The following is a 13,737-nucleotide window of genomic DNA, read 5'->3' as shown; positions in this document are numbered from 1 at the left end:
TTTCAGCAGTGGGTTACACAGGGTCAGAATAGGGTGAGGAATCAGAGGTAGAGACGGTCTCAATTCCAGTGGGTGAACCTGCCCTTACAGTATATCTAATGAATATACCATAAATATGCCATTATCCACAGCACTCTATCATGTAATAGGGACCTTCTAAATACAAGAACAGGTCATTTTATAGGTGGCTTTTGGGATGAGGCCTTAGTAGGAGTACAGTTTCTCCATAAAGGGCCGATACAAGAAAAAACAAAAAGTTCTGCTTTTAGTCCCCAAAAATAAATGTGGATAACACATTATACCAGACACAGCTCATCAGCTTTAGCAAGAAACAGGCATTTTTTTTTTCTCCCAGTCCTGTAAAAGTCCTTTAATGCAACCATCCATTGAGGAGTTAACTCCCACTTAACTATTTATCTTCCTCCGTTTTTGCTCCTTTGTTGCTTCTAGTTCATCTCCATTGGGGCAGAGCTCTGTTCTGTGACTAGTTTATCTGCAGTGCCTACAGGGAGTCTGATGTAGACAGAGACACACCTCCTGATACATCATTGGTTCAGACTGCTGCTCTGCCCCTCCCCTGCAGATCTTGGTATAAACACAAGACTATCAGAGGCTCTTCAGGAAGTCAATGCAAATTAACCAAACTAAAGTGAGTCTAGAGGTTCCTTTTAAGGAGCAGATTAAAGTAGGAACATGATGAGTAGCTTAAGAGTAACTTCGACTTAGGTTTCCACAAAGCATTTACACTTTTTCTCAGATCTGCCCGGGATATGAACAAAATCAGCGCCACCATGTAGATCAGCGTGGCTTTGAAATGACATCATCTGTCAGCACTTTGCTTTTCAGTGGCTGCACACCTTAACTCATTAAATATTAACACAGCACATTAAAAATAGAAGTGCTTTTAGGTGCAGTTACTTAAAGACTAAGATGTCATCATGTCGGTGCTTCTTTCAGTCACATCCTTGGTGTAACTCAGACCTGCTGTGAACTCTATAAGGAAACCCAACCTTAGACTTGACAATTAACAGTAGATTATTGTTAAATTCTTATTGTATTTGTAAAGAAGACTTCATTCTTTCAAGGAAAGGTCTCAGGAGAATGACGCTGCTTGAGAAGCACAGAAGAACCGGTTCAGGTAATGAGAAGATGTTGGGTTGTTCAAGTGATGACAGCCAGAGGAATTTTTTGGCAGACGGCATCTTAATACACATTTTGAGAGCCTGTACTAAGCTCTTCTTGATAAATCTGACTACTCAAAGTCTGCTTGCGTGGTTTCGAGCTATCTAGAGGGTGGTAATGACCCATCCTCACCAAAAATAAATAAGTAAAATTTGTAAAATTTACGTAGACTTTTACTAAGTTATTAAAAGCACATGTGGCTACATCTGTAAGACGCCGCGCACTACGTGTGACACACTGACCTCCTTTCCGACATTCCTAAACCTGCTCAAAAGACTTGTGAAGCCTAAGAATAGAAGAATCGCAGAACCTCTAGTAGAAGACAGATGTTGCCGCAATGGTGGACATTATTTCTTCACAAATTCCCAGGCTATGACACAATTGTTGCAGGACTCTGAGATCCTCAGCCGCCTGCAGCAACTCTGCTTTATGTTTTTAATAAACTGTAAAAATTAATGAAGTGAGCTTGTTAGAGCCAGCATCTTGTTAGCGAGAATTTACACCGAACATCAGGAGAATGCTGAGTAGGCCACTGTGCAGTAAACAGGAATTAAAATCTACGGCTGCGTTACTCAGACCCAAAGTGAGTTAGAGACTGGCGCCCCCCAACAAGCGGATGCTTCTCAACTCTGACAAGGACTGCGTCGCCAACATTTTTAACCCTTTATGGCCAACTTGTAGATGTCCTTATTTAAAGGGAGTCTATCACCAGAGTAAAGCATATTATATCAGCAACCCAGGTCAGTCTTACCTGATTGTAATCACTTCTTACCTCCTGAACATCTGGAGACATTAATTTATTTCACAATATGCAAATGAGTAGTCGGGAGCACCTGGGCTCCGTTACTCCACACTGCTACACTCCACACTACTCTATGGGTAAGTTCAGAGGGGGTTTCTTGGTCAGTATTTTGAGGCCATACCTGATTTCAATGGGAGACGGTCAGTTCTTTTCCAGGAGCCATTTCTTCTGGTGACATGCTCATTCTTCTGGCCAATTCACCTGGCGATTCAGACTGAAGACACTCCCTCCTCCCGACTAGGCCCACTCATTGGGCCTACTCCGGAGTGGAGTGCCCGACTGGATGCCAGTGCAGTGCATCGACATTCAGTCGTGGCTACCCGTATTTTGGTCTGGAGCCTGAGGCGGCCTCCGTCTCAGGTTCCAAACCAAAGAACCCCATGTGAACTTACCCTAATACACCACACATGAACTCTTGAACACAGAGCCAGGCAAGACTTTAGCATACCTTCCTGACCCTGTGTATTACAGGAGTGTAAAGCTTAGCAGTTTGGAGCAACAGAGCCACCCATGGTGCTCCAGATTTGCATATTGTGAAATAAATAAATATCTCAGCCATGGAGGCATGAATTAAAAAAGGACCTTTCATGTCCTCCTGCAGGTGTAGTTTTATACTCCGACAGAATTCAGCGCACTTTCAGCTTTCCCACTCTGTGCCCCGGGGCTGGAGATATCGGTGTTGCTAGTTTTGGAACCGATCTCTGTCCACTGTCAGAAGGGCATTCCTGACAGTCTAGCTGGGTTGTGAGGAACGCCCCCCCCCCCCCCTTCTTGACAGTACTCATCTATAGCCCTGTACGGTCAGAGCTGGGCTGTGAGGAAGGCCCCCCGCCCAGCCCCCAGTAAATGTCTATGTCAGGGGGGCTTTCCTCATAGCCTAGCTAGACTGTCAGCAACGCTCTTCTAACAGTATGCAGAGATGGATGCTGAAACTAAACGCACCAATATCTACAGCCCGGGGGCACAGAACGGGGAAGCCGATAGTGTACAGAATTCAGTCCACTGTCAGCGTACTGCAGTGTACCGGCATCCAGTCGTGCACTCCGCTCCGGATTAAGCCCAAATGAATGGACCAAGTTGGGAGGGAGTGCCTTCAGGCGGCTGTTGCGAGGCGAATCCGCCTGAAAGAATGAGCATGTTGCTTCTCTTTTCCGGGAGCTGGAACAAACGGCTCCCAGAAAAAATGGCCTCAAAATCCTGATAAAAAAAACCTGTGTGAACTAGCCCTTAATCTCTGAAAGAAGGCTCCATTGTACAGGATGGCTGACAGCGCTAGCACCCCACCAGCATGTGGTTGTAAGGGCATACGGTCGTGCTTAGTGTGCGAGTCTCCGGCCGGTGGGTTGGCGAAGGGGATACAAAAGATTGTTATTGCACTTGAAAAAGGGCTGTTTTGCCCGGAACGCGTGGTGCCAAATAAAGTTGCCTTCCATTTTCCAAAAAAACTGGGTGAGCGCTGGTTTTCTGCCTGTCCTCCGCGAGGCTGGTCCCTTCCCCTACTTCCGTTGTACAGTATGGCACTGTATAGGTGTACAAAGGTATACTTTGGTCATTGACTATCATTGCAAAAAACAGTGCCCCCCTGCATTAGAAAGTACAGTACAGTCCCTGATTAATGATTTTGGAGAAACCAACTGCAATATGTGAATAGAGGCTTATGATGTGTATATATATATATATATATATATATATATATATATATATATATATAGATGTATACACATGAGATATTTGTTGTGCACTGCATGCTGTTGATCTTTAATCAGCAGTATACCCAATCCATTGCAGATTTTTTGGCATTATTGCAAGGTACGGGTAAATTTTGCAGTAACATTTGCAGTCAGAGATGTAAAACAAATATCCACACAACACAAGCTGATCTGGTTGTGCAGTTTCAGGCTAGTTTACAATGCATTTGTAACGATAGAGCCATGAAAGCTTTGACAAATCTGTTCCGAAATGGATAGCAATGAATGCTGATGGATTCCACTCAATTAGCCATCTTTTACACCATTTTTCTTAAAATTCAGATAGCTCCCAGTGCATCCGTATCTTCAAACAGCTTAGCGCATCCACCGGTAGCTTTCCATGCGCATACATTAAACTGACTGAAATAGTATATTCTATTGTAATTATGCAGACTACGCTATCCTTACCATTAAAAATGCCAGAATCCTGATAAAACATTGATTCTAAGGCCTGGTTCACATCTGCAATCAGTATTCTGATCGGGGAGTCTGCTTGGGGATCCCGATGAACAGAATACCGAACACATTATAAAGCAGTTAGCTAAAAAATATACACACCCCATAGACTATAATTGGGTCCGTATGTTTTCCGTACAGTGTCCGCATGAAACATGTGAAGAGAAAAGTCCTGCAAGCAGCACTTTTCTCTCCACATGATTCATGCGGACACCGCGTGGAAAACACACGGACCCCATTATAATCTATGGAGTCCGTGTGTTTTCATTGCTCACTGCTCTTTAATGTGATTGGTATTCCGTTCAGGGGGTCCCCAAGAGGAATACCAAACGCAGATGTGAACCGGGCCTAAGCGTGAAAACACACAATGCAGCGCTGACAGGATGTCGGTCCGTGCCATCAGTGTTTTCATATATATTGACTATGGACCATTATCCGGGTACCAGCCATGAGATATTGCAGGTTTTTTTGCAAAACCGTATCGTCGGTTCAAATCCGACGAAGGATGAGATCGGCATGCAGTTTGTATGTTCTCCCTGTATTTGCCCTCACATGCCAAAAATACACTGATAAGAAAATTGACTTCCTATAAAACACCTGACCCTTGTGGGTGTTGGGGATGAGCACCTGTATGGCAGTCACTAAGGCCGCGCCTCACCATAGCACTGTATGGTGAGGTGTTTTTTTGGAGGAGGAATTTGAGTCAGTTTCCTGACCAAAAAACTCTGTATGAACGCAGCCCAACATGTGTTTTTTTGCCTTTAGGATGAGTTCACGCTGGGTTTTTTTGGTCAGGATTTTCAGGCCAAATTCACCTCAAAATCCTGACCAAAAAGATGGCTTCCATTGAAATCAATGGAAGCCAGTCAGGTCCTTTTTCCGGGAGATGTTTGCTCCGGCTTCCGGAAAAAAGAACGGACAAGCTCATTCTTCAGGCCAATTCACCTCGCAAATCGGCCTGAAGACACTCCCTGCTCCCGACTAGGCCCAGTCATTGGGCCTAATCCGGAGTGGAGTGCACGAATGGATACCTCTTTAATCAGCTTTTATTGACTAAAAATACAAAACACGTGTCCTCCTTGTAAAAATATTGCTGCATCTGAATTTGAAGTTTTAGTGGAACAGAGCGTACTGTGTGCTCCCGGCTAAGTTCACTGGTCATCAACCAAGATAGTTAATTATTGAAGGAATCCAGTAGCCGCTAGTGATAAAAAAAAAAGTCAGAATAAACACATGTACAAACACTGAGATTCTTCAGAGTGTGTGTGTGTATATATATATATATATATATATATATATATATATATATATTATATATATATATATATATATATATATATATATATATATATATATATACACACACACACACACACACACACACACACATATAGTACAGTACAGGATGAGCCAACATTTGGTGTGTACGATGTCAGACTCCCGCAGTTTGCTACATTAGTCTGATATGTAGCAATGTTCAAATTCAGCAATTTTCAGAGCAACTGCAATCCACGTTCATGTTAGAAAACATTACGGGGATAATGGAAAAAATGCCCACTTCATTACATCTGTCAGTGCTGGTTTACTATGCAGATGACAGACTTATGTGCAAATGGTTAAACCCATTTACCACCACTGACAAACTGAAAAATGTACGAAAAAAGGATGAGATCACTTACAGTAACTGAATTTACTATGCTATACAAGAAAAAAAAAAAAAAGTCCCTTAAAGAGGACCATTCACCACCTCCACCAAATTGTATCCTGAAATAGCTGTTGTCTCACTGATTCCAGAACAGTTGGCCATTTTTCTCTAGCCCCAACCTTTCCCAGGCAATCATTTCTGTTAGATTTAGAACAATGATGCTCTCTACTGTTAGGTGGGAGGTTCTAGGCTGGAGCAGAAAGACAAGGCCCGCCCACTTGACAGTACAGGGCATAATTGTGCCAAAATTAACAGCAATGATTGCTCAGGAATGGTGGGGGTTAGAAAAAAAATTCCAACTGTGCTAGAATCAGTGGAGCAGCACATCAGCAAGCCTTAAGGCCGGGGCCCCACGGGACGTAAACGCCACGATTTGCCCGCAGCAGAGACGCTGCGGGAAAAATTGCGGCGTTTTACAGTGCAAGCAAAGGGGATGTGAATCCTATGCCCACAGAAAAAAATGCAGTGCGGATACGCTGCGGTTTTGAAAATCTCAGCATGTCAATTATATCTACGGAAACGCCGGCGGCTTTCCCACAGATATAATTGGAACAGAAAGCCCGCAGAGAAAAACTCTGCGAACTTTCTGTTGAAAGCGGTGCGGGAAGAACCGCAGTGCGTTCACGCCGCGGTTCTTTCCGCAGTGCTTTAGCCTAAGGATGTCCTTAGTTCCTAGAAAACCATTTAAGATATTTTTTAAGAATAAAAAGCCTTTTCATGAGTGGAGAACATTTGGTCCAAATAGAAAGTGCTCAAAGTATCCTGAAAATTGTGTTTTTACTTTCGCTGACTTATAGTAACATAAACCGCATGGTCTAAAAGTTTAGTCAGGCCACTGTAGGTCACAGTAAAGACACAATACCCAATGGCAGCAGTAAAGCTGAGATTCTAAGCTTATATTTTGCATTGACTGGTTTCTCATAGTCATTGACCTACTTTTGAAAGTAGGTCAATGACCGAGAGTAACCCATCCTGGACCATATTAACCCAGTCATGCTGGAGGTTATGTTTTTGAGTTCCAATAATGCAACTCTAGGCATAAACGGGTTAAGCCAACCAATGACAGCTGTAAGCTGCCAATGGCTGGTTTATATCACATCTGTCAGATGACACGCAGTTATTGGCCTTCTTTCATAAGTAGGTCAATGACTGCGACTAAGTTTTACTGCCTGGACCATTTTCTGGCGTATGAATAACACAAGATGCATCACAATTATTAATAACTGTGCGTAACGAGAACCTTCCACCGGCGACCTAAACCAGCCAATGACGGCTTACAACTGTCACTGGCTAGGTTAGGGGTTACTCTCACCATCAAAAGTAGGTCAATGAAATAGTTAAATGGCCCAGCTATTTAACTAGTAAATAGCCAGCCACCAGAACGATTCATCCTTAAACAAATCTCAAAATTTTTGTTGAAACCTGAAATTTTTGGAAAATTGATTTTGTCCCAAATCAATTCGGTCAACTGTACCTTGATTTCAATAGGGAAAGGGCAGACAATTCGGATGGTCAATTATCTCCAGTGAGTATAAAAAAAAAAATCAAACTTGATGAAATCTGAAGTGTTGGTCTTTCTTCCAAAATCTGCTGTTGGGAAGAGTTGGGACAACCCATCGATATAAGTATCAATTGACACCAAAGCTGCACTGACGGTAGGAGAAATTCAAAGAATGGTAGTGAAAAAATGTGCCCCCCTAGGGACAACATGGTGGCTCAGTGGTTAGCACTACAGCCTTGCAGCACTGGAGTCCTGGATTCGAAACCTGCTAAGGACAACATCTACAAGGAGTTTGTATGTTCTCCCCGTGTTTGCATGGATTTCCTCCCATACTCCAAAGACATACTGATAGGGAAAAAAATGTTATATGGAGCTCACAAGCTACATTAAAAAAAGAAGTGCCCCAACTTAAATAAAAAATTAAAGGAATTATCCATCATCACAAATATCCAGTGAGGGAATACAAGGTCACCAATGACCTTTGAACAACAGAGAAAATAAAATAAGTGGTTACCTCAAGATGAAAGGGTTAAATGTCGATAGTAACAAGGTCATCCATGCTGAGAGAGGATTCCTTAAAATTCATTCCGCAATTAAAAATATTCTTCAAATCTTTTTTAATATTTCACATATTCAAGGTAAAAGTAAACTAGATCTCTAGAAGATTGGGCGCTAGAGATCTGGATAGAATATATTTCAGAATTTGAAGGTCTTGGTCCAGAGGTTCAAGGTTTGCAGAAAATCACCATTCCACCTTCTCTCCTAGGCCAGGCTTGTAAATAACTCCATCACATTCCTCCATGAAGCAATTTATAGCACATTACATAGACGTAACAAGGACTAGAAGCCGACAAAAAACACATTTAATGGCGGCGAGGTCGAGTAGAGACACTTGATGACATTTAAGGAGCATTTCCATCCAACATCAAAAAAAATCAGCAGTAGAATAAAAATCCTGAGCTGTCCTAGTCTGTCGAGCTGACAAAAATCTTATTGGTAGTGCTCACATCATGTTATCACATATACCTCCAGCCCATGACAAATGTCCATACAGTACCATACAGTATACTCTTTTCTACTGGGTACTGTATGGAATAGTGTTGCCTTCGTTGCCCTTTTCTGGTGCTATGTTGATGTGCACCACCCCAACATTGGCCAAAGGGACACACTTTTGGGCTTCGTTGGGTTAATGGAACCTTATGAATACACTTAGAATGTACATCCGGAGCTTTTCCCAGTGTATAAGCCAAGGGTAATGTTAACATGGCCATAGTCAATATGGTCACCGTTACAACTTGGGCAAGGATAGTTCTCCAGTTTTCCAAGACACTTGCCTAATTGTGCAGTGATACATGCACTACAACCAGGTACCAGACAAGGACTCCAGGAAGACTTAGTGACTATCTACATCGTAACGGTAGTGGTCACAAATATTTCTCACGACCAGATGTGTCTACGAGCAATGTCTCCCGACAGAAGGAGATAACTTACAAGAGAATTTTTGATGTAAAGGAAACAATGCTCCGATGTATGGATATAAGTACAAAATGGTTTGATGGAAATGGCAAGGTTAATGAATAAAAGGGTCACCACCACTGGGGGAGGGTCGACACCTGGCGACACACACACAATACAACGTGTATACACAGTGTCACATACCCGAGCTTTGAAGCTGCTCATAGAACGATTCAGGTATGGCAAAATTTTCTGAGGACCCATGGAGACTGGAACTTCTCCCTGACAGAGATAAGATACACGGTGAACCGTCTGCAGATGTGTACGCAGCATACCTTCTGGTCTCCTCCTGATACCAGGACACACACAGCGTCTGCTCACAAATTCATCATGAAATCAACCTGTTGTGTTGGGAGGTAAATAGCTCCTCCAACCTGTAATCAGACACAATTACTCGCCCCTCACTGTGCCCTATTGTCCTAATGTTTCTCATTTTACCTTCCGGCCCCTGGGCTTTTCTCTGGAAGCCGGAGCAGTTAATTAAAGCGACATACGGAGCAAAGCAGAAGCTTTATGTTAGAGGAAATGCAGATGCTTGATCTTCATGAATCGTCCTGTGACACATCTACACTTTATATCCTATGGTTTTAAAGGGAACCTGTCTCACTGAATATGCAGTACCATCTGTGAACAGCTAAGCAAATTTTAGAATATTTTGCAACACTTTTCATAGTACGTCTTGCTAAATCTGAGATTGGGAGTCCAGTGGGTGGTCCTACTCAATATTTGACACCTACCCCATACAAGAAAGACGGTTGCTTTTTATGAGTTTTGGTATAACTTATATTTCATTCAGATCCAAACATATTTCTCAGACCAGTAATAGTGGCAAGTAGGGGCCTATAACAGAAGGAGATACATGCCATAGTGGTCACAAACTCATAAAGCAATACAGAGAAAATAATATTTTTATGGACACGCAAATCCACCTGCAAACATACTAGGAGCAGACCTAATTTGTTAGATTTGCCTACAGACAGTGGGAAATCTGAAGTCCTCCAACTCTCAGGAATTGCTGTCTTATGTCACCACTTTCGCTATATAAGGCTGGGTTCCCATCTTTGGCAGAGTTTCTGTTGGAGACTCCATCACAAAGAAAATCAAAAATTGGTTGAGAAAAATGTCCTGTACATCGGACTTTTTTCTCCGCCGCTTGCATTTGGGAAATAGCGGACCCCATTACAGTAAATGGGGTCCACTGGTCTCCTTGTATAGCTGCTATTGTAGTGGTCCGGTACTCTGATGTTCAGGTTCCCTGATGGACTTGAACGGTGAAGAGCCTGGCGCTACCATGAACCTAGAGTAAGACATTTCCATCCTCTGCCTGTGTCATGGCTGTAGGCATATCGGGTAAACAAGTCCCTGCCCTTCAATGCATTTACCATTGGATTTGCACATCTATAAGAAGACTCTCTGCATTGCTTCATTGGCTTTTGGCTGCTAAGGCATGTTTCTTCATCTATTAAAGGCCCCTGAAATGGCACTACGATTGATTTGGGAGGTATTCTGTAGCTGAGACTCCTTTTTACAACCCCTCCTCTTGGGAAGGATATAGATCAGAGGGAATGTTCATCTTTAAACATCTATGTCAGTCATCAATAATGCAGATTACGTCTCTTCCAGGAGAAAGGAAGCTGGTGTCGCCTACTCAAGCTAGCTACTCATAAGTCAGTATCGGACTTTGACCTATTGAGCCACCCAAGTCCAACACTGACTTATAGGGCAGCTAACTGCAATAGAAGGCACTACAGAGATGGCTCCTACAAGACCTAATTTGTATACCTTTTCCCAGTGACCATTGCCCATCCTATAAGACTTCTTACGGAAGCTGGTGGTCTGTACAAGGAGAAACAATACACCCACTCAATCTTAAAGAACCTCAACTTGTTCCAAACCTCTCTGCTGACCTCCTCAGCCTCCGCTGTTCATTGCATCTCACTTATAGTCTATTCTATCATGGACTTTTCTTCTGCATACGTGTCTCATCATTGCCTCGCTCATTGTATATCGCTGCAGATCTAGTCTAGTATATATAAATAGGTGACACCTTTCTGCCCCCTACAATGGTTGGAGAGCAGAGGAACTAGTGAAGAAACCGGATTTTGATTTTTGGTCTCCTGACTTTCTGTGTGTCCTCATCCTCCCTTCATTTGACTCATCCCCATCATATGTCCCTTTCTGCTTGGAATCCAGATGCAGTGAGTGGGTAATGGCATCGCGGCGCAATGTTGCCGTCACCTATTACACATACTATTTGCTTTTCTAATAACTCCAGTTACTGCCGAAATTGTCCTAATTAGTAAAGTAAACTGGCTGCCCGGCCTGGATATGAGAACGCTCCTGTACGGAGATTCTTCTGAGAACGTACAGCCCACATATTCCCAGCCAGGAGATTAAATACCATGCATGCTGACCTGCCAAACAAGGAGCTGGCACAGGGGCACAAGCCATTGGCAGCGGCCATCTGGGTAGTAGTGTGTAGGTATGTGGGGCAGGTGCGATTTCTCACTTAATTCTAATATAGCAAACAAAGGCCAGAAGGGAGCACGGTTCAGCAGAAAGCCACGTGCACGTATACGCTGCAGGAGAAAATGACAGTGTTATGCATACATATAGAACATGATACAGAGGCTGCATTAGTCCAGATTACCCACACGTAGTTAACGCGTTTCTCTAACATGTAGCTGACTCCCCGCGGCTTGGGAAGCGAACGTGGCAGACAATATTTTCATTCACAGTTCACTAGATTCGGATGAACGGAGACCTCTACAGTTTGTTACAATATGTACAGTAACCCACACTCCGTGCCAACATTTTGCTGCATTTCGACAATGTGAGCAGCCTTGTAAATTGTGTCGAAGCGACAAACACAAATGTTAAAATACAAATGTTAAAAAATGAGACATTGAGAACGCGGTGAAGGACGTTTCTCAAGCGCCTGATGAAAATTCACAGTAATTATATAAGACGTTCCAGCGTTTCAGGCTCAGCGTTACATCCCTTGAAGCAAAAAACCTGAGATGTTATTAACAGTGATATTGCCCTAGAATGTATTTCCATATATTGTGCTTTATGTAATTCAGATGTAGATGTGCATGCGGTGGAATCCGTCTGTATGGATGGATGTTATTGATCTGTAGTTATATAATGGAGCCATAGAGGGACCATTTAATCGGACCAATATTGGATGGATGGAGAGTGTGAAAAAATATATCAGACGTTCAGAGAAGTGCTTGAAGGTCAATGTTAACGCATATCACATGCTAGAGGTTCAACGTATATCAATGTCTATGGCCAAACCTAGACCTGATCTGCACAGAGTAAGAAAAATCGCATAACCCCTCATCTTCTAGGCATATTTCTGCAAAAGTGCGAGACTTGAAAAAACGCAAAGATTACTACACTATGACTATGTGTATATGGCGTTTTAATGGCCCCATCCACTTGTACTGTACTGTAAATTACTATTCATTTTTGGAGTAACGTCTGCATTGAAATCCACACTGATTCCAACATGTCTGAATTTGGTCAAGTGTTTTTCTTACTTTTTATTACAGAAAACAGGGTTGAAATTTTTTAACCCTGCTATGTGACCATGCAGAATGATCAAGGGCTCAGCCTCGATGTCTGTCGGTTGCAATGAGGAATTATTATTATACGTGACCATTCATATTAGACAACATCATCCCACTGATTTCTTTGGGATCGGCTGCCCGACTAAAGCTGGCTATGTACACCGATGACTGCCAAACCTGCAGCTTTCAATGAGACTTGGTGACTAGTGTTGAGCGAGTACCTCGCCGCCATAGGAATGCGTGTAAGCAGCCGAACACCAAGGGGTTAAACGCATTCAATGCGCTTAACCCCTTGGTGTTCGGCCACTTACACGCATTCCTATGGCGGCTAGGTATTCGATCGAATACTACTCGCTCAACACTATTGGTGACCATTTTATAAGCATGGAGAACTCCAGGAGAAAGAAGGGTTGAGCATGTAACAATTAAATATGCCGAATCTTTTATTCTTAAGACAGTGGTTTACTCTTCGTTTACTTATTAAGAACACATGTCTACAGTAGCATGCATGTGTGTGTACAGGGATTGGATGGGATAGCCATCGACGCAACTTAAGGCTACATACACATGACCATGACTGGGTCTATGAAAAAGGGAATGGACAGGGTATAGATAGCACATAGATAGTATAGATACTAGATGAGCCTGGACCACAAACGGAAAAGAATAGGACCTGTATTGTGTCAAAGCTCGCAACTAAAGATGAGCGAACACTGTTCGGATCAGCCGTTCTGAACAGCACGCTCCCATAGAAATGAATGGAAGCACCTGGCACGTACACTTTGCCGGCAGGCCGGTCGCCGTGCCAGGTGCTTCCATTCATTTCTATGGGAGCGTGCTGTTCGGAACAGCTGATCCGAACAGTGTTCGCTCATCTCTACTCGCAACCCCCCACATGGACCCATAGAATCATCTGTATAGGGCCATACAAAAGAATGGATCACAGTGCTATCCATAAAAAAGTGGGGGCAAAAAAATTGATAGAATGTTGAACAAAATCCAGCTATGTGCATGGAACCTAAAAGTTATGACCAGCTGTAGCCCAGTGTCACAAATGTTGCAGAACGCCGCTATTCAGGAGGAACTTATAATAATGTTCATCCTGATCCTACTAGTTCACATGGAGAATGAAGAAACATCAGTAATGAATTACATACTGTAGGCAGAGAAACTCAAGGAATATGGGCGACACTATGGGGTACGCTGTGCTAGTTGACAACCAAAGTCCCAGATAACTCAAAGTGGGCCATCAC

At 43.0% G+C, this 13,737-nt stretch overlaps 1 protein-coding gene across 5 annotated transcripts in view; it reads right to left on the bottom strand.

The window, feature by feature from the left end:
• Window positions 1–13,737, bottom strand: part of CADM1 (cell adhesion molecule 1) — a 246,941-nt gene that overhangs the window by 109,988 nt on the left and 123,216 nt on the right. For 4 of the 5 annotated variants that reach the window (XM_075279754.1, XM_075279755.1, XM_075279757.1 and 1 more), the window contains exon 2: window positions 9,054–9,131. The exons of the other annotated variant lie outside the window; for it this stretch is intronic. In XM_075279754.1, the coding sequence (XP_075135855.1) occupies window positions 9,054–9,131 (78 nt within the window). The remainder of the gene's footprint in view (window positions 1–9,053; window positions 9,132–13,737) is intronic. 5 annotated transcript variants of the gene reach the window in all.

The sequence above is a fragment of the Leptodactylus fuscus genome, chromosome 6 (assembly GCF_031893055.1).
Source record: "Leptodactylus fuscus isolate aLepFus1 chromosome 6, aLepFus1.hap2, whole genome shotgun sequence".
Taxonomy (NCBI): Eukaryota; Metazoa; Chordata; class Amphibia; order Anura; family Leptodactylidae; genus Leptodactylus; species Leptodactylus fuscus.
The sequence above is the reverse complement of the archived record's forward strand: the minus strand, read 5'-3'. Positions and strand labels throughout refer to the sequence as shown.